At 41.5% G+C, this 19,770-nt stretch overlaps 1 protein-coding gene and 1 pseudogene across 2 annotated transcripts in view; both read left to right on the top strand.

The window, feature by feature from the left end:
* Positions 1–15,487: 15,487 nt before the first annotated feature.
* LOC113190231 (U6 spliceosomal RNA) lies at positions 15,488–15,587 on the top strand (annotated as a pseudogene).
* Positions 15,588–18,351: 2,764 nt separating this feature from the next.
* Vps26c (VPS26 endosomal protein sorting factor C) overlaps positions 18,352–19,770 on the top strand; it is a 40,424-nt gene continuing 39,005 nt past the window's right edge. The window contains exon 1 of one of the 2 annotated variants that reach the window (XM_026399397.2): positions 18,352–18,644. In XM_026399397.2, the coding sequence (XP_026255182.1) occupies positions 18,588–18,644 (57 nt within the window). In that variant the 5' untranslated portion in view covers positions 18,352–18,587. The remainder of the gene's footprint in view (positions 18,645–19,770) is intronic. The other variant, XM_026399396.2, reaches the window with a different exon arrangement.

Raw genomic sequence — 19,770 nt, 5'->3', positions numbered from 1 at the left:
TCATAGACTGGCCCAATTCCCCAAGTTTACCTCTCTCTTGGACATTGCAGGAAATGACAGAAAGCAAGGGAATGTGCCCCAAATTCTGAAATTTCCCAAGCATTTTCCCCTAACATTCAGCTTTGGTCAGCAAGCATTTCTCAAGTAACCCTGCGAACATGCCACAAATGTCTCATACTACTGGCTGCCACTTTTTCCTACCTGTAATATATGAGTCCCTGCCATCTACACACTAAACCAATGCCACAAGTGAGGTTTTGTCAGGGATGTTTTTCCACTTACAGATGGCGAATTCTGTATTAGGATTGGAATCAGCATCTGAAATCATTAAAAATCACAGTCAGTGAAGCAAGTTTAAGTATACACATTTTTCTGTTGCTGCTGTAACAAACGACAAAAAGCTTAGTGTCCTACAACAACACCAACTTATCTTCTAGTTCTAGAGGTCAGGTTTCTTTGTGCTACGTCATGACATGGTGGATGGTGTCAACCAGCCAGAAGGAGAAAGTTAGCTTTATAACAAAGTCATCTGCTCTGGAACTAACCCACTGCCAGGAGAATAGCCTTCATCCATTCTTGAGGTTGAAACCTCAGAACTGAACACCTCCCATGAAAACCCACCTTCCAATACCTGGTGTATTATTAAGCATCTAATGCATGGACTTTGGAGGACACATTCATCCCACAGTACCTTCCTGGTACTCCCAGAGTTCTCTGTACATACAGGAATAAACTGCTGCCCAGAAGAAAAATTCAGGCATAAGAGGAAAACTGTGGAGGATGGCAGCATCCGTCCAGGATATGTTTTTTTAGATACTGAGTGAAGAAATCACACTCAGGCAGGCAAATACCCATTAGCAAAATAAGACCCCATCATGTTAAAAAAGAATGGAGAGACTATGTGAATCTCTTAGTTGTGATTTGTGGATACCTGTTGCCGGTTGAATGGTTCCCAATCCCCAAAATGTGTTCTTTTTGAACCTGTGAAAGTAAAACGATTTGGAAAAAGGGTCTCTGCAGGTATAGTTAAGGATCTTGAGACGAATTCATCCTGGATTATCTGGGTGGACTTCACACTCATAACACAGGAAAAAGAAAGACACACAGAGAAGAAGGAGGTGAGGAAACTCAAGAAGAGATACAGCAAGTCCATGAGCTAAAGAAGGCCCAGGAATGCTGGCCACACCAGCAGGTGGTGAAGACATGCAACAGACGGTCTTCAGAGACCCCAGAGGAGCCAGCCTGCCAACTCCATTTGGATCCCGGGCTTCAGTTAAGAAAGCAAAACCTGCTGTGGCTGGTGGGGTGCTGCTGAGCTCTGCAGTAGAGACCGTCTTGCATGCAAGGCCCTGGGTTCAAGCCCCAGCACTTCATAATCTCCTAAAGAGAAGAAAAGCCAATATATCCGTGCCCTACTTATCATTATTTAAATTGGTTTTTTAGCTCTTGCAGTTGAAAAAAAAAAACCTAATTCTGCCTTTGGTCGTTTTTTAAATTTAATGGGAATAATGCATATTCATTTGGGGGGTTTTCTTTCTTTTCTTTGTTTGGTACTGGGGATGGAACCCAGGGGCACTGAACCACTGAGCCATATCCCCAGCCCTTTTTAAAATATTTTATTAAGAGACAGGGCCTCACTAAGTTGCTTAGGGCCTCACTGAATAGCTGAGGAGGCTTTGAACTTGTAATTCTCCTGCCTCAGCTTCCCAGGCTGCTAGGATTACAGGCAAGCACCACGGTGTCCGGCCAAATAATGTACATCTGTGAGAACAGAAAGAAAACCAGTGCCATAGTCCTAACCACCGCGGTACAGATGTTCCTCCTTCCAGGTCACTTTCTTTCCTCCTGGGCTCCCCGTGAGACACATACGACTTGAAAGTTGCCTGTGTTTTGTTTCTTGCCTGCTTTTCACATCTGTGATCATAGTGTAGATGTAATTTTGTACTTTTAAATTATTCATTAATTTATTTATTTAGTATCAGGGATTGAACCCCAGGAACACCCAACCACATCCCCAGCCCTTTTTATTGTTTTATTGTGAGACAAGGTCTCACTAAGTTTCTCAGGCTGGCCTTTAGCTTGCAATCCTCCCACCTCAGCCTCCTGAGTCACTGGGATTATAGGTAAGGGCCACCATGCCTGGCTAGATTTTTATTTTAATACAACCACTTCCTAAGTTAGAATATGGTCTTCAAACTCTTATTTATTTGAAGTCAACTTATGGAAGCATCATTTGTATAAAATAAAACACACTCACTTTATACAGTTTGATGATTGTGTGTGTGTGTGTGTGTGTGTGTGTGTGTGTGTGTGTGTGTGTTGTTCTTTTGAGGCAGGGTCTCGCTATGTTGCCCAGGCTGGCCTGAGACTCCTGAATTCAAGACATCTGCCTCCCTCAGGTAGTCTCTGGGACTTCAGAAGAGCCTTCATCCTGCCCAGCCAGTTTGATGAGTTTTGACAAATGGATACACTCAGGTAACTGTCGCCCCAGGAGAGACACAGATTGTTTCCATCAGGGCTCTTTGCAGTTGGTCCCCAGCAGATGCCTCTCAGGCACCCATTGATCGTTTTGTGTCACTATTGATTGGTTTTGCCTGCCTGGGACCTAATGAACATGCAATATTAAGGATGCAGTCTTTCACAGCTGGCTTCTTTGCTGGGCATGTTTTTGAGATTCACCTGTGGTGTTATAGATCAGTAGCTGCCTCTTGATATTAAGCAGTGTTTATTGTATGGCTAGACTACAATTTGTCCATTCGTTGCTTGATGAACATTTAGCATCTACCAGTTTTTGTCTGTTGTGAACACTGCTCTCATGCATATTCGAACACACATTTTTGTGTGGACCTGTTTTCATTTTCTTGGGTAAATACCTAGGTGTGAACCTGCGGAGGTATATGGGTAGTGTATGTTTAACTTCACAGCAAACCTCCACTCCATTTTCCAGAATGTTGTTTAATTCTGCATTGCCACCACCAATATTTCAGAGTCCCATTTAGTCTGGGTATCGTCAAACTTAAAATTTAACCATTCTAGTGACTGCAAGTTGTATTTCATTGTGATTTTAATTTGCATTTCTGGTTTCTGAGGCTGGTCATCTTTAAATATGTTAGTGGCTTCTCACATTTCTGCTTTTGTAAGTGTCTACTCAACTTTTTTTGATCAATTGTTAGATTTTTTTGGTCGATTTAATGAGTTGTGATATCTATCTATCTATATATAGCACTGTATGTCTATATCTATATATCAAAATGTACAGATATAGACTGTGTAATTTATATCTATATATCAATGAGAGAGAGAGAGAGAGAGAGAGAGAGAGAGAGAGAGAGAGAGAGAGAAACATATAGATATAGATTTTACAAATCCTTGGTCAGATAAGTATATTGCTAAAATTTCCTGCTCATCTTTTCATTTTCTTAGTATTTTGAATGGTAGAGGTATAATTTACTGATTTTTTCTTTCATAATTCATGATTCTTAGATCTTGACTAAGAACTTTTTGCCCACCCCAGCATTAGGAAGACAGTACCCTGCACCTTCTTCTAGAAACCTTACAGCATCAGCCTTTGGGTCTCTCATCCACTTCGAGTTAATTTCTGGATATGGTGTGGGGTCAGGGGCCAGGCTCATTTTACTCCCTGTGGATATCTAGTTGTTCACCAAGTGTTGAAAAAGCTTCTCTGTCCCCACCAAATCACCTTGGCACCTTTGTTGAAAACCATATTTGATTTTTGTTGACCACCTATATATGGGCTCATTCCTGAGCTCTCCAATCTGTTCTATTGCCTTACTTGTCTCTTTTGAAGCCTAAATCATTGCTGTTTTATACTAGGTCTTAAAGTCACACAGCCTCAACCCTCTAACTTTGTTCTTTTCAAAATTATGTTGGCTTTGCATTACTATATGCATATTTATTTCTTTCTTTCTTGAACAAAAGAAAGAAAAACCGCTGGGATCACTGGATGAGGGAGAGAAGGGGCATCTGAAGCGAGCACTCCATATCCAGGAAGTGTTTTTCTGTTTATGAGATCTTCTTTTATTTTTTTTCAGCATAACGTTTTCAGTGGCTGCGTAATACCTTATTGATTTGAAAGTATAATGTATCAACCCAAGCCTTTTTTGTTAATTACATTGTTTCCACTTTTTCATTATTAAGAGTTTGCTGGGTATGCTTGAAGATTTAAGATTATTTTATTTAGATAGATTCTCAGCAGTCAAATCACTGGGCCAAAGATTATAAACATTTCAAAGGCTTTGGCATAGGATATGATTTTGATCTGAAATATCCCCCAGATGCACATAGGTGGAAGGCTTGGCCTCATGTCTGTGGCACTATGGGAGGCACCAGAACCTTCCAGGGGTAGGTCTAGTTGGAAGAAGTGAGGTCGCTGGGAGTGTCCCTAAGTAGATTTTAGGATCCCTGAAACCATGAGCCAAAACCTTTCCTCCTTACTTCTAAGTTCATTGTTCCTCTCAAGTTTTTGCGACCGTGATAGCACACTGACACATTGCCTGTGTGGGACCATCTACATCTCCACCGTCAGTGAGTGAAGATGCCTGTATCACCAGTGTCCCTGTCAATGGTGAATATGTTTGGCTAAATTAATCTGTGGAATGGAAGCTTCTTTCTGGCATTTCTTTGTGTTTTATTAAAGCTAAACATTTTTCCATATGTCTGCTTACAACTTGACTTCCTTTTTTGGAAACTATTATTCATGTCTTTTGTCTTAGTGTTGAGAGCCACAGTTTAGTCGAATGACGCCTGGCATTTTGTTAGAGGGAATGGTTGAAAGGTGACCCTGCTCCGGGATTAGGGTGGCTCCGGGATTAGGGTGGATCCTGCTGGGATTAGGGGGCATCCTGCTGCCTCGGGCACCCTCTACTTTGGAGTTCTCACGGGGTTCTGAGAGAATTGGCGCACGAGCTTGATGTATTCCCGGGAAGTGTGTGTAGAGTGCCGGGTGAGAGTTCGGGAATCAAGAATTGCTGTTTGAACCTACAAGGCTTTGTGGTGGCTCGGTTATTTTGTGCCCAGCCAGACTGCAGCATTTTGGTGGCCCGTGTGGGGAGCGCCTGATGTTTGGAGGTAAGTGAAATTGCTCGCCCCTGAAGGAGAGCGAAAGAATGGCTGACCATGTCAAAAAACAATGCGTTCTTGTTTTGATTTATTTTGTTTTTATTTCAAGTTGCCTGTCCCTAGAACTTTCTCAGGCAAACTGGGGAAAATGGTTGGCTCAAGGTTTGAAGTTGTTCACCCCTGAGGAAGAGAAATTGTTTGAGGAAGGAAGCATCCCAATAAGACCAAGAACAGTTAGGGCATATGTTGATACAATACAAAAATATAGCCCATGGCTTTTTAAAGAGGAGTTGTTGAGTATATCACAATGGGACCATCATGGTATCCTGTAAAAAGATTTTTCTTCAACAAGAAAGAGATGGCTAGTTCTGTTTACTACACTTGTCTAAGATCTTGGTTTTTACAGACATCTGATTAATTTACAAAGCTAAGGTGTTGAAACATCAACCACTAAATATAAAATCAAGTACTCTTTACTTATTAAGTTCCATAAAGTAATATATTTAAACATTATGTGTGTTTTCATAAATTGATAAATGGAAAAAAAAACGTTTAATATTGCTTTGTGTCTATGTCTTTTCTGAAACAAGGTTACTAAGAGTTAAGATTCTATCAGGTGTAATTTATATACAAAGAGTATAAGAATTTTCAGTTGGGTTTCAATTATAGCATTATAGGACCATAAAAAACATAAAAGTATTTCATCTTATTAAAGTGGAGTAATTTGTCTAAATTCAGAAATTTTATAAGGGTTGTTTCAGAATGTAAATTTTTTAAAAAAGGGTTAACAGTTACAAAAGAGATATAAAAAGATTCAAGATGTGGAAATATATTTTAATATAAAAGGTTAAAGGAAAAAGAAATATTTCTAGATGAGATAATCTTTGTGTGGTAAAGTAAAAAGTTGTAAAATGTCTAAGTAAGTTACAAAAGGCTTTAAAAGGTTAAAGGTGGTTAAGATGCCTTCATGGCAGAAGAAAGATTGCATCATTCGAAGCCTAGTTAATCTTAAAAGCATTACTTAAAAAAAAAAAAACATGAAATTGGGAAGATAATAGGATAAAAGCAATTTGGATAAAGAAGATTAAAAATTTGAAGTGGAAAACTTTAAAGACAGAAGTACAGAAAGGTAAAAAAAAGAGAAGATGTAGGAAGATAGAAAAGATGTAGGAAGACAAGAATTTTAAACTCACAAATTAGGAAACAACAACAACAAAAAACTAGGAGGAAAAAAAGCAATTAAAGGTATGTACAAACCTTAGAAAAAAACTAAAAGATAGAAACAAGATAAAAAAGGGTTAAAAATGTCAAATAAATGTTTTTCAGATAAAAAAATGCAAAAAGCTAAGACAACTATTAGATACAGACTTTCAAGATAGAAAAAGGTAGAAGAGAGAAGTTTAAAATCAAATATTGGATAAAATAGAAGAACAAGGAGATTATTAGTAATTTTTTAAAAAGCCCATCAACTTTAATTTCTGGTGGTGCAGAAATTAGAAGTCTCAGATGAGGGTGTTAAAATTTATAGACAAGAGCCAATTTAGAAAACGTTAAACTAGAAGAAAATTGGTTTAAAACCACATCACATTAAAAGGACTAAAGTAATTCTAAAAACTAAGGCAAAATGCTTTTGGAAGACTTGAATTTAAAAGGATCTTTAAATTTCCAAAGGATGCATATAGGATATTTTGGAACATCATCCCTGAAGAAAAATCAGTTAATGTTTTACTTAACAGGAATCCCATACAATCCACAGGGACAAAGCATAGTTGAAAGAGCTCATCAAACTATTAAAATGTACTTATTAAAGCAAAAAGAGGGAATTGGGAAGGGGTATATATTCCCCAAATATAAACTTAAAATAACCCTTTTTACTCTAAACTTTTTAAATTTGGATTCATCAGGGCTTAGTGCTGCGGAAAGGCATATGTGTCCAAAAAATGTACATAAGCCCAAGGTACTTTGGAAGGATATTCTAACAGGACAATGGAAAGGTCCTGACCCAGTGATTGTCTGGAGTTGGGGGTCTGTTTGTGTGTTTCCACAGAGAGAACAGCAGCTGATTTGAATTCCAGAGAGATTAACTAAAGCGATTTCTACAGACCAAAAAGAAGATGACTTGGCTCAAATCCATAACACTGATATCCTTATATCTGTAACAGTGGTTCTCCCACACCTGGAGGCTAATGAATAATAAACACAATTAAGGCCCGTTTCAAATGTAAGAAACCTTGGGGCTTACTTACTTGTGGGAATACCTTCAGACTCATATGCAAGTTACAGGAAGAAGGATGGGATATCATAAGAAGAGTCAAACCCAGGTGGTAACCAGGATGCTTTTTTTCAATATCTATTTTATTATTGCCTTTTCCCACATCATGAAGTTTTATTTTATTTTTTGAGCTCATACAGACCTAGGTTAATGTTTTTCTGATTAGTTCTATTTTTTGACTGTGGAGTTTTTAAACATTGCAATGGAGATTTCACCTGTGAAAAGCTACAAGGCCTTTACTATTATGTTATGTGTTGTATGTATTGTGTTATATGTGCACACTTCTGTTTTGTGTTGTATGTCTGTATGTGCGTATGTCCATATATATGAGGAGTACTCATGAAAAGATGGATCCGAACAAAAAAGGAGGTTAACAGATCTGTTTGTTTACTTTCACCTTTCCTTTTCATTATATTTAAAAATTCTGTTCAGGATAATGTAAATTGTTCAAAAAATTGTTTTCTTAGTGCCTGCTGGAATATTACATAATTTTTTTTTTTTTTAGCCATCATTGCCAGAATTATTATCTTCATCCCAGTGCTGGTGAAGACAAAGATAAAACTAAACTACAGCCTCTTGGATAGATATCACAGTAAACTGTATAAACTGATGCATCAATGAATAATAACTCAGCAAGTAATGCTCAATCAAGGAGTTGATTTACTTTGGGAGGAAATGGACATATTAATAGATTCCTCTGCTTTGAACTGCTTGCAGAACTTGCGTGGACTATGTATCACTTGCATGCATTGTGAACTATCTGTTGGTGCAGTGAATTGCGGTATTTCTGGGGTATCTTTGCTGATGGTGTCATCGGTAGTATAATCTTTCCAATAAGAGCCGTCATTTGGCTTGGTGTCATGGCATTTTGCATCTTCCTCTAAAATTTGGTCTAAAATTTGGGGGCCAACAGAGGTGAAGCAAAGAACCTCACCCCCCCACTGGTGCAAAGGCCTATTCACAAGTATGGCTGTATGCTGGACCCGTAGCCAATGACGGGTAAAATCCAATTACAATGGTACCAACCTAAGACAGGAGGCTGAAGCCTTGAGGTCAGCTCATCTGATGACGGGTAAGAACCATATGTACTATTGGACAACCTAAGACAGGAAAGATCCCTAAGCCACATGCTTCTTGTTTAATTAAACAGAAGGGGGGAGATGTTGAGAGCCACAGTTTAGTCGAATAACAACTGGCATTTTGCTAGAGGGAATGGTTGAAAGGTGACTCTGCTCTGGAATTAGGGCAGATCCTGTGGGGGGGGGGGAATAGGGCGGATCCTGCTGCCTAGGGCACCCACTACTTTGGAGTTCCCATTGAGTTCTCACGGGGTTCTGAGAGAGGAGTGTGTTCCCGGGAAGTGTGTGTAGAGTGCCGGTGAGAGTTCGGGAATAAAGAGTTGCTGTTTGAACCTACAAGGCTGTGTGGCGGCTCGGTTATTTTGTGCCCAGCCAGACTGCAGCATCTTAGAGTTTTTATAAATTTGAATATTGTCCCTTCTGGGGACAAAATTCTAAGAATGAGGACTGGGTATTGCTCACATGTTCAGCATGGGTGAGGGGGTGAGTTCCCAATCCCTAGTACCACAGGCACAGCACACACACCAACTCTAGGAAGGACCCTCTTGGCCTTCACCCTCTTACCATCCCCACCACTCTGACTGAGGACAGAAGGTGTGCATATGATGCAATATCGACTCCCAGGTTATGTGGTGTTACTTACACGTGGTAGTTGACCTCGAAATAAGATTTTCCAGGTGGGCCTAATCTAATATCATAACTCCTTCAAATGCAGAAAGTTTTCTTTGACTGTTAGCAGAAAGCAAGGCAGAAAAGAAAGTCAAAGAGATTCAAAGCCTGAGCTGGGTGAGGTGGCACATGCCTGTAATCCCAGGGGCTAGGGAGGCTGAGACAGAAAGATTTCAGTTAAAAGCCAGCCTCAGCAACAATGAGGTGCTAAGCAACTCAGTGAGAGACTGTCTCTAAATAAAATACAAAATGGGGCTGGGGATGGGGCTCAGAGGTCGAGTGCCCCTGAGTTCAATCTCTGGTAAACATCCCCCACCTCCAAAAAAGGACATTCAGAGGCTGAGAAGAATTCAACACACCATTGCTGGCCTTGATGTTGGAGGGGCCTGTCTAGGCGTGATGGCACAGGCCCACAATCCCAGCAGCTGCAGAAGATCGCAGGTTCAAAGCCGGCTTCAGCAGCTTAGTGAGACTGTAAGCAACCCAGTGAAACCCTTTTTCAAAATAAAAAATAAAAAGGGTTGGGGAGGTGGCTCCATGGTAAGGACCCTTGGGTTCAATCCATGGTACCAAAAAAAAAAAAAAAAAAAGTCCAGCCTGGCTGATACCTTGATTGCAACCCACTCAGGCTTACAGATCAACTACAAGCTCATACCTGCATGTTGTTTCAGGTATCCAAGTTTGTGGTAATCGTTACCTGGCTATAGTAACAATTATAGGAAAACTAATATATATAGGAAAAGTAATAGATCCCCTGTCATCCAGCTATTATAGGGCTGGGGTGTAGCTCAGGGGTAGAGTGAATGCTCTGGACTCAATCCCTAGCTTCACACACACACAATATACATATATTCGTGTGTGTGTGTGTGTGTGTGTGTGTGTGTGTGTATCTTTGTTTGTCATATTTATGGCATTCATTTTCCATTATATTCTTTCCTTTTTATCTTGAATTTTCTTCTTTATGTATAGTCCAAATTTGGATATATTTAATAGATTTTTTTCCTTTGTGATATTTTTCTATCAATTTCCAGTTAGAACCTCATTTCAAGTTCCACTGAAGTTCTAAAAACTCAAATATGATTGGGTGAAAATTTCACAATGCATAACAAATTATCCCATGGCAAACCTTAAATGTATAGAATTTTATTTGTCAATTTATACCTCAATAAAATGGAGGGGAACATAAAAGTAAAATTTCAATTACATTTTCTAGCTTTTTGTGCAATTTAATTTTTAAAATTAACATTGTTATTTTAATTAACAGGAACTTTTACATGGCTCTAAAATTGCTTCCCCCTCCATCTCGTCCTCTTTTCTCCTAAGGTAACAATCATTTGATTTGGTCATCTATTGCTGCACTACAACCCACCTCAGAACTTAGTGGCTTAAAAAGAGCCATTTTATGATTTTTCATAGTTCTGTGGGTTGGCTGAGGCTCAGCAGGGGGTTCTTTAGCTGGTCTCATTATAATCATTCCTGTGGCTGGAGTCACATGGCATCCAGGTCGGAAGTTCCAAGGTGGCTCCATTCACTTTGGATCCTGGTGGGGATGGAGGGAAGGCCATTCTTAGTGGGGACGCTGGGGCCCTGTCTCTCTCTCTCCCCCTCTCTCCCTCCTGTCATCCCCCATTTTCCTTTTCTCTCTTCACATTGCCCTGCTCCCTCTCCTCATGGTCCTTCAACATGGTCTGTCCATCAAGGTCACTGGGTTCCTGACATGGTGCTCAGGGTGCCCCCAAAGTGCAAAAGCTCCAGCTGCCCACCTGTTAGGGCTTGGGTCCTGAGCTCTCACCCCTGCTGGTTGAAACCGGTCACAAATGTTCCTATCCACAGGACATGGCCCAGGAACTTCCCTCCTCACCTGCTCAGCTCCAGGTGGGACTTTCTTGGGCTACTTTTGATTACTTATGATTCCAAACAAACTTTGTAATCAACTGACCTGGCTCCAGATATAAAGAGAAGACAATATATTTATTAGTACTGTTTTACATTTATAAATTAAGTCGGGGAAAATTAACATTTGTTTTGATGTGATGTCTTCCTATCCAAAAGTATGGTATGTTATTCCTTCTGTTTAAATCAACTGTTGCATCTTTTAAAGACTTTAACAGTTTTTTTTTCATGTAGGTTTTTTTCTCTGTCTTCACATGTTTTATTATTTCCTGAATTCTTTAATCCAACTGGATCTTTTCTTCTTTCTCCCTCAGTCTGTTTTGATTTATGATACGATAGTAAAATCTAAATGAAATTTTCTTCTAAATATGAAACCACTTAGTCTAATATAATTTACCAAGTAATCCCTTATTCTAGTGATGCCTTTTTTATCATATATTAAAATCTTATGTGCAACTTAAATATGGACAATAAAAATAAATAAAACAAAATCTGATACTCTAATATATTGAAATCTGTTCCGAACTATCTGTTTTATTCCATTGATCTTTCGTCAAAATGATGCTGTTTTAATGCTTATAGTCTTACTGTATTTTACTTGTAAGAGGGCCTTTTTTCTTACAATCAACTTTTTTTTTTTTTTTTTTGGTTACTGGGGATTGAACCCACGGGTGCTTTCCAGGTGAGCTACATCCCCAGCCTCTTTTCTTTTGTGTCAGAGTCTTGCTAAGTTGCAGAGGCTGGCCTAGACCTTGTGAGCCTTCTTCCTCAATCTCCCTGGTTGCTGGGATTACAGGTGTGCAGGGTGGCTCTACAATAGACTTTTAAAAAGATACACCACTTCAAATGCTTCTTTAATATAATTTCATAAATTTTGTCATTAAAATTACTGGGATATTAAGAGGAATTAATTAGACCTAAAAATTAATTTTATATCACTGAACCTTTAAAAATGTTTAGATTCCCAATTTGGAAATACTGTAAAACTCTCCATTTTTCACATTTTATATTTTTAAATTCAGCATTATAGCTTTATCTATGTGACACAAGCATATATCACATTCCAATTACTCCAAATATTTTATATTTTTATTGCTCTTAAGAAGACACTCCCTACCTTCATTTTATTTTCTATTGGGTTATTGCTGTAAATAGAAAAGCCTATTGATTTTTGTATATGTAACTGTCTTAAAATTTACAGGCACAACACATAGATGGCCTAAAAATCAACAGTCTTTATTTTTCTATGAATTAGCCCAGTCTAGTTCTCCAGCAACCACTTTTGCTGAAGGCAGGCTGGGGGAATCAATCCTACTATCCATGTGGAACTCAGTGATAGTGTTTTAGACTTCTCTTTTACTTCTCCATTCTCCTCACCTAAAGTATTCTGTCTAGGGTGGAGAGAGGCATATAGTTTAAGTGTCGTGCTCCATAGGTGTCTGCCACAGTGGCAGCTGGAGAGTTTGCAATCTCTCCACACAGGCCATACCAAGACAACTACAGGGATTGCCAGATTTGGCCCAAAACCCCTGTGGCTGAGTCATCTCTCACTCACTCTTGCAGGTCACAGCTCTGCCATCCCCATCAATGACAGGGACCCATATCCAAAGGGGTAGCCAGTTTCCACCCTAACACCTATTCTGGCTCTCCTCTCTTTCCAAACCCCCTCCTCTATAGTGGATATATTCATATCTAAGAAAATGCTCTTTATCACACATTTTGTGTTTTGGTGGTGTAAATTTGATAGAGGGAGAGTTGGGAAGCACCTACTAGGAAATTTGAGGAATTAAAAAACTGTGTTAGCTTAATATTTCAAAATATTATCCCATGGTGTATATTTATCTTGTCTCTTGCTATTATGAAATTCAAGTGTCCACAAGACCATGACCAATCACCCCGCTTCAACAATGACCAACATGAGCTTTGATTGAGTATCACTTTGTCCCAACCAAAACTCTTCCCACTGCCCCACACTCCTCTTCTAGCCAAACTCTTTTTCAAATAATTTTTCTTTTCTTGGCTGTATTCCAGAGGTTTTGGTATCAAATATTCACTCTTTGTTATTTTTTTTTATTTCTTCCTTGACCTGATATATTTGGGAAAGTGTAGCTTAATTGCCAAGTGGTTAAAGTTTTGCTAAAGTATCTGGAACATACTCAGTTAATTGGATTTGAGATTTTCTTTGTGACCAGTATGCAGTTGTCTCAGCCCGTTTGTGCTGCTATAACAAAATATTATAGACTGTATTATTTATTTTAAAACACATTTATTTCTCACAGTTATGGAGGCTAGGAAGCTCAAGATCAAGGCACTGATAGATTTGTTGCTTTGTGAGGGCCAGGTATCTGCTTCCAAGATGGTTCTTTGAACATCTCTGGAAGGTCCAAACTTTATATTTTAACTTAGAGGAAGAGATGTAAGGGAAAAGTATTAGCTAGGTCCCTTCAGTCCCTTTTATAGGGTACTCAATCCATGAGGGAAGAGCATAATTCATGATTGCTCATGTTTATATAAACATCATCGACACTTGAAAAGAGAATTCCCTTTGATTCTGTTTTATTAATCAATTATACCCCTTATTTTGTTAAAATTCTCTGTCTTTATTTTTTATCCAATCTCTGATAAACTGTATTTATCTCCTATAAACTGTCTTAGTACATATATCTCTATGGCTTTTGTTGTACAAGTTTTATTGTTATACATCCTGAGTTGAATTGTGTTCCTGCAAAATTTACAGTGCTAACCCCCTAGTACTTCAGAATGTTACTGTATTTGGAAACAGGGTGTTTATAATCAAGTTAAAAATAGGTCATTAGTGTGACCTAATACAATATGACTGCTGTATTTGCAAAAAGGGAAAGTTTGGAGACAGACAGTAAAACAGGAAGAACACCATGTGAACATGAAGACACATTTAAAAATACCAGGTAGAGACAAGAGAGAGAGGACAGCCAAGAAGAGAAGACTGAACAGATCTTTCCCTCCCAGTCTTCCGAATGAATCAATTCTGCTGTCTTGAGTTTGAACTTGTAGCCTCCAGAAGTATGAGAGAATAAATTTCTGTGGCTTTAAGCCACATAGTTGTGGTACTTTGTTATGGTCCCCCTAGCAAAGTAATGCACTGTGTTATTCTTCAATGGTTTTAATGTTCTATCTTCACTATCAGTTGATAAAAATCACACCATTTGTTCCTTTAAAATTGCCTTTAACACTGCATTCCTGTTTGTCTTCACATTTGATTGGCAGTCCTTTGTCTGATCTGTTTTAAAAAATTTTATATATATATATATATATATATATATATATATATATATAGAGAGAGAGAGAGAGAGAGAGAGAGAAGATGGACACAATGCCTTTATTTATTTGCTTAATTTATTTTTAAAATATTTATTCTTAAGTTTTAGGTGGACACAATATCTTTATTTTACATTTATGTGGTGCTGAGGATCGAACCCAGTGCCTCACACACAACAGATGAGCACTCTACCACTGAGCCAGAACCCCAGTCCCCTTTTGTCTGATCTTTTAAGATCGTGGCCTCCCTTCGTTTTATGTGCCCAGGAATTTGTAGTGCACGCGTACACAGCACAGTGACCAGTGATAGCCTATATGTGAACTCTTGGTGGAAGCCGCTGAGTTTCTACATCTCCTTAGGAAAGTGCATTCATCTTTCTTTGCCTCAGTGCTGCCATTTTACAGACAAGGGAAGAATAATTACTCCTATACCTTAAGATTGTTATGGGAGGTCAAGTCAGAAAGCTAGGGTAACAGGATTATTTCAGGACTATTTCAGGGTTACTAGGCAGCTGACTTTGAAATAGAAATTTAATGTGCAGGAAGTTTATTGGGGGAGACTCTCAACAGATATGGAAAGGTGGGGTGTAGGAAGCATGATTGGACAGAGGAATAAGTTCAACAGTGATGCAATCACAACAAAGGCTCCATACTTAATGAGGAGAGTGGTTTGAACTATGTCCACAAGTTCTTTGATGTGTTCCCTTCCAAAGGTTAAAAAAAAAAAAACTAGTGATTGCTTACTAATGAATGGAATGAGTAGATATGAGGTTTTAGACTAGTCATACAAGGCAGCACAACTCTCTCTCTCACCCACAGCAAGTTGTCTAGAATTAGCTGCCTTGGGAGAGAGTGCTGCCATTGAGTGTGGATCTCCAGCACCTCAGTTAAGCTTTAGATGATGTAGCCCTGTCCAACTCTTTGACTGCAACTATCTGAGACCTTACGCCAGAGCCACACAGTTAAGTTGGTATGGAGTTCCTGACCCACAGATACTGTAGTAATTATTTGTTTTAAACTACTGAATGCTAAAGTAATTTGTTACACAGCAAATTGATAACACAGAAAGCTTTGGCACCTGTATGGTTCTTCAGTGTTATCCTGAACTGAGGGAATGGGGAAATGGCCTTTATATTCTATGACAATTAGTCATCAAACATGGGTTGCCCTATACCATAAGAAGGGATCATGAACCTGCTTGCTTCAGCGGCACATATACTGAAATTGGACTAATGCAGACAAGATTAGCATGGCCCTGCAAGGGTGACACACAAATCCGTGAAGTGTTCCACATTTTTGAAAAGAATAAAAGTGGGGGTGGATCATGACCTTGGACAAGGCTAAGTTTGTGCTAAGGGAAAGTTCTGAGAGCAGTTAAGACTAAAACTCCCAGCAGCTCAGCAAATGTGAGGATCAGGACAGACAACCCACAGCATCCACTTAAAAATGCTTAGTGGGATATCTCCTGTTGTCCCAGAATTAACCCTAGGCTTACAAATGAACCTTGAGGGCACAGTATTCCATCTTCCAATAACATACCTATAATTGGGGTCACTTTCCCCAAACCTCAATATAAAGCTGCAGATCTGGCTCTGCTTCTACCAAAAACTTTGCCAATGCTCTCTGTCCCAGTCTATCCAGGAAGGCAGTGGAGGAAATGAAAAGAGGTGGCAGGCCTTGTGGATCCCAGTGGTGTTTTGGATGGGAAGTGATGTAGCAGAGCCTCCATAAAATGATCTCTCCAAGGTGCCAGTGAAGTCCACTGGAGGGGCTTGCATTCCATTTGGTGCCAGCAGGTCTGTTTCATCAGGATTCCCCTTGATTTATTCCCATCTGTACTTCAAAAAGGAACAAGATTTAAGAAGGATAGTAGAGTAGATAAGGATGGACACAGGGCAGCCTTCAGTCCAGGCTTTCCTATGGCAGAGGTGTATTTCTTATGGTTCAAAACTGTTTTGCTGGAACTTCATCTAAGATGGGGGTGTACTGATGGATGCTGACATTAGTGCTGGAAAAGATCAAGCTGAGACTGATTTCCAATGGAACTGTCTGGAGGAAAGAAGGCCCCACTTCCCATCTGTGCCCCACATCAAGTTTCAAATAGGGGCCAGTTATCCAGATAAGCAAGGTCAACTGAGACAATTTCAGCAGCCTCTAGTTAGGATGCTTGCCTCGTTTCCTCTCGTCTTCCTCCCTTCAACAGCAGTGGGGCCTTGAAGGTCTGAAAGCCAGAACCACAACTTGCACCCTTCCCACCCAAAGGAATAGGCGTCCTATTGAAGCCATGAGGTTGACACTTTGACATAGTATAACTTAGTAACTGAAATTGACCAAAAGTTATGGTATGTCAAAGGTGAGATTAAGGACTGAAAACGATAGGAAGAGCAGTGATTAGGAAAAAATGGACTGTTCTGTTTGGCACTTAAATAGATGGTCCTTCAGTGTTGTCCTGAACTGGGGGAACGGGGTCACCACAGGTCACACTGTTAACTGCTGGAAAGAGCTCTTTATATTGCACCAGCCTTCCATAAACATTGTGGACAACTTACAAAGACAAATACAATATGGTGTCCTCGAGGAACAGTTGTAAACTAAGCAAAGTAGGCTGTAAAAAACAAGCCTAGAAAGTGGCTAAGTTTCTTTTCCCATTTCTCTGCATAGACTACTGAGTTTTTTTTTTTCCTAACCACTTAAAAATGATGGGTGAGTCTAGTGAAGAGGAATCCATTTCTTGAATTGCATATGGATTAGTGATTATTAAGTCCCTAATGAATTGTTTTAGAATTGATGGGTCTGAGTCGACAGAAAGATCTTTAAGACAAGACGGAAGCCCTGAGAGCTGAGAGGAGCTGACAACTGACAACTGAATACTGGGAAACACCACATTTAGTAACCTTCAAAAGCAATTGCAACTATAGAACCACCACGGCCCGCCCAAGAAACACTTTAAATGCTTAAGAGGGGATCTTCTGAGATATTAATTCATGAAATCATTTAATAGAGAGACTGTTGTCCTAAAAGTAATGCTTTTTTAAAAAAAAAGATCAGAATCAAGGAATGTTTTAAAAACCCCACTTCTTCACATTATTTAGATCAGTTATCATAACAAAATTTGACCTTCCGCTTACAGGGAAAATCTCTATGTAAGCATTTACAAGAGATCTTATTTCAATAAATGTAGTCTGCGCTCAACACTGTACTGCTTGTCCTGGCTGGAGGCAGTACCCCCTTTCCCCAGTAGCTGCTGTCTACTTCAGTACTGCTTGTCCTGGCTGGAGGCAGTACCCCCTTTCCCCAGTAGCTGCTGTCTACTTCAGTCAGTTGTTGCTGGGAATAGAAAGGAGAACAGGCAGGTCCGTTCCAGCTTCGAATCGTGCAGTTCCAACCAATCTGCGAGCCCGGGCCTGCGAGCGTGCCTCCCCGCCCCGTCGCGGCCCGCGCCGCGGCGCACGCTGAATATTCAGCACCCGCTTCCAGGACACGCGCCTGGGGAATACCCACAACCCCTCGCGGCGCGCGGAGCTGGGCTGGCGGCCGACCCAGCGCGGCGGTTGCGAGCCGACCGAGGTCACCCCGCGCTTCGCGAGACCTTGGCCCGGCGCCGGCGGGGGCGGGGCGGGCGCCCGGCCGCCAATCAGCGCTGCGCAGGACGCGAGCGCGGGGCCGCACCCCAGCGGGTGACGGGGGTGCTCCCGTGGGAGGGCGGAGAATGGCGCCAGGCCGGGGAGGGGCAGAGCGGGTGCCGGCTCCAGAGAATCCCGGGGAGGAAGAGGGAGGAGGCTGGAGGTGAAGGGAGGAAACAGGTGTGAGGAAGGACCGCATTCCCAAGCTGTAACCTCCTGAAACCACCTCTGCAGCGCAGAGCTCTGTGCCGCACAGCCTGATGGGAGACCCGGCCTTCCAGCACTAGGCGCGCCGGCAAGACAGCCTCGGTCCCGCCCCCTGCCGCGGGGCACGCCGGGAGAGCGGCGACCTCCCCCTTTCCTCCCTGAAGGAGGGAGAAAGGTGTATTTCCGAAGAAAGACAGTCCTTGCGGAAGGGGTGGGGCTATCTGAGTACCGCCCCCCACTCCTGGCGGGGGTGGGGCTAGGGTGCGAGTCCCGCTGCCCGCGCTAAGACCCGCCCCTGCGCCGGAAGGAGGAAAGCGTGGGGCCTACTCCCTATCGAGTCTGGGGAGCCACGCCGACGTAGAGTGCGAAGTCACGTGACTCCACGGCTGGCGGAGAGGGTGGGGGCGGGGCTGCCCCTCCCTCGGGTCACGCGCGGCCGGAAGTGGTGGTCGTTCTGTTGAATCTGAGATGGGGACTTCCCTGGACATCAAGATTAAAAGAGCGAATAAAGTTTATCACGCCGGGGTAAGTGGAGGGGTGGTCGGGCCTCGGTATTCCGTTGTCTCTAGCGCCCCCCACACCTCTGGGCGACCCTGGGCGAGGCGGAATGACACCGCCAGGTGCGCTCCTGCCAGGTGTGTCCCCCAGGTGCGTCCCGCGCGCTGCTTGCTGCTGCGTGAGGGGCCGTGGAGGGCGTCTGCGGGGCGCGCAAGGGCCTGGGCGCGGCGCCGGCGCTGCGGCTGTCGGACCTCGCACGTCCTGTGCGCCGCGGGTCCCCAGGCCTGACCTGTCACACGGAGCCCTCGGACGGAGGAGTTGATGATCAGACAGACGCCCCTTTCCCAACCCCCTAATGTGGCCGCAGCGGGCTCTTGAACGAAAAGGACAATTAAGTTTGAAAGCAGAGGTATGCACATCTGGTAGAAACATACTTAGGCAGTGGTCACTTCTAACGACATACAAGTTACACCTTTTCTGGGAAGGAATGGCATATTAAAAGCAAGTCAAAAAAAGCAAACCTTTACATCGTTAACAAGTTTTGTGCCATTGGCTCCCACGGGCCTTGGTTTCCTTATTTGCAAAATGAGAATATTGGAAGTTTCCTTCAACTTGGAATCTGAACCCTTATCTACATCAAAATCAGTCACTCTGGAGAATTTTAAAATATCATTGACAAGGTCCCACTATAGAGATTCTGGGAGATGCTGATGTTCAAGAGCTAGGGTTGAACATTGTTATTCCCATGCTCTTTGGAATAAAATTGATGTCATTCCTTCGTCACATGAATGCAAAGTGGTGTCAAATGGGGCAGAATACCAGGCAAAGATCTTGAATGAATGCTAAAATGTTTGGGTAAAAGTTGGGGAAACCTAATAATTGTACAGACTCAAATGACCACCTCTCAGGTTATTACTTAACAAATGGAGATGCTACTTTTATAATGGATGACTCTTCTAGTCACCACACAGAACCAAAGTCAACAAGAACACCACCTTCCTATCACCACTGACAAGACTGACTGAGGTTACACACCCCTGATGCACTGAAAAGGACACAATCACCTATGTAGTATTCTTGCCAAAAATATTTAATTTGCATGGGTTCATAAACCAGGCATGTCCCACTTGAGGGTCATTCAGTTCAACAGTTG

This window comes from Urocitellus parryii, chromosome 2, assembly GCF_045843805.1.
Source record: "Urocitellus parryii isolate mUroPar1 chromosome 2, mUroPar1.hap1, whole genome shotgun sequence".
Lineage (NCBI taxonomy): Eukaryota > Metazoa > Chordata > Mammalia > Rodentia > Sciuridae > Urocitellus > Urocitellus parryii.
The sequence above is the reverse complement of the archived record's forward strand: the minus strand, read 5'-3'. Positions and strand labels throughout refer to the sequence as shown.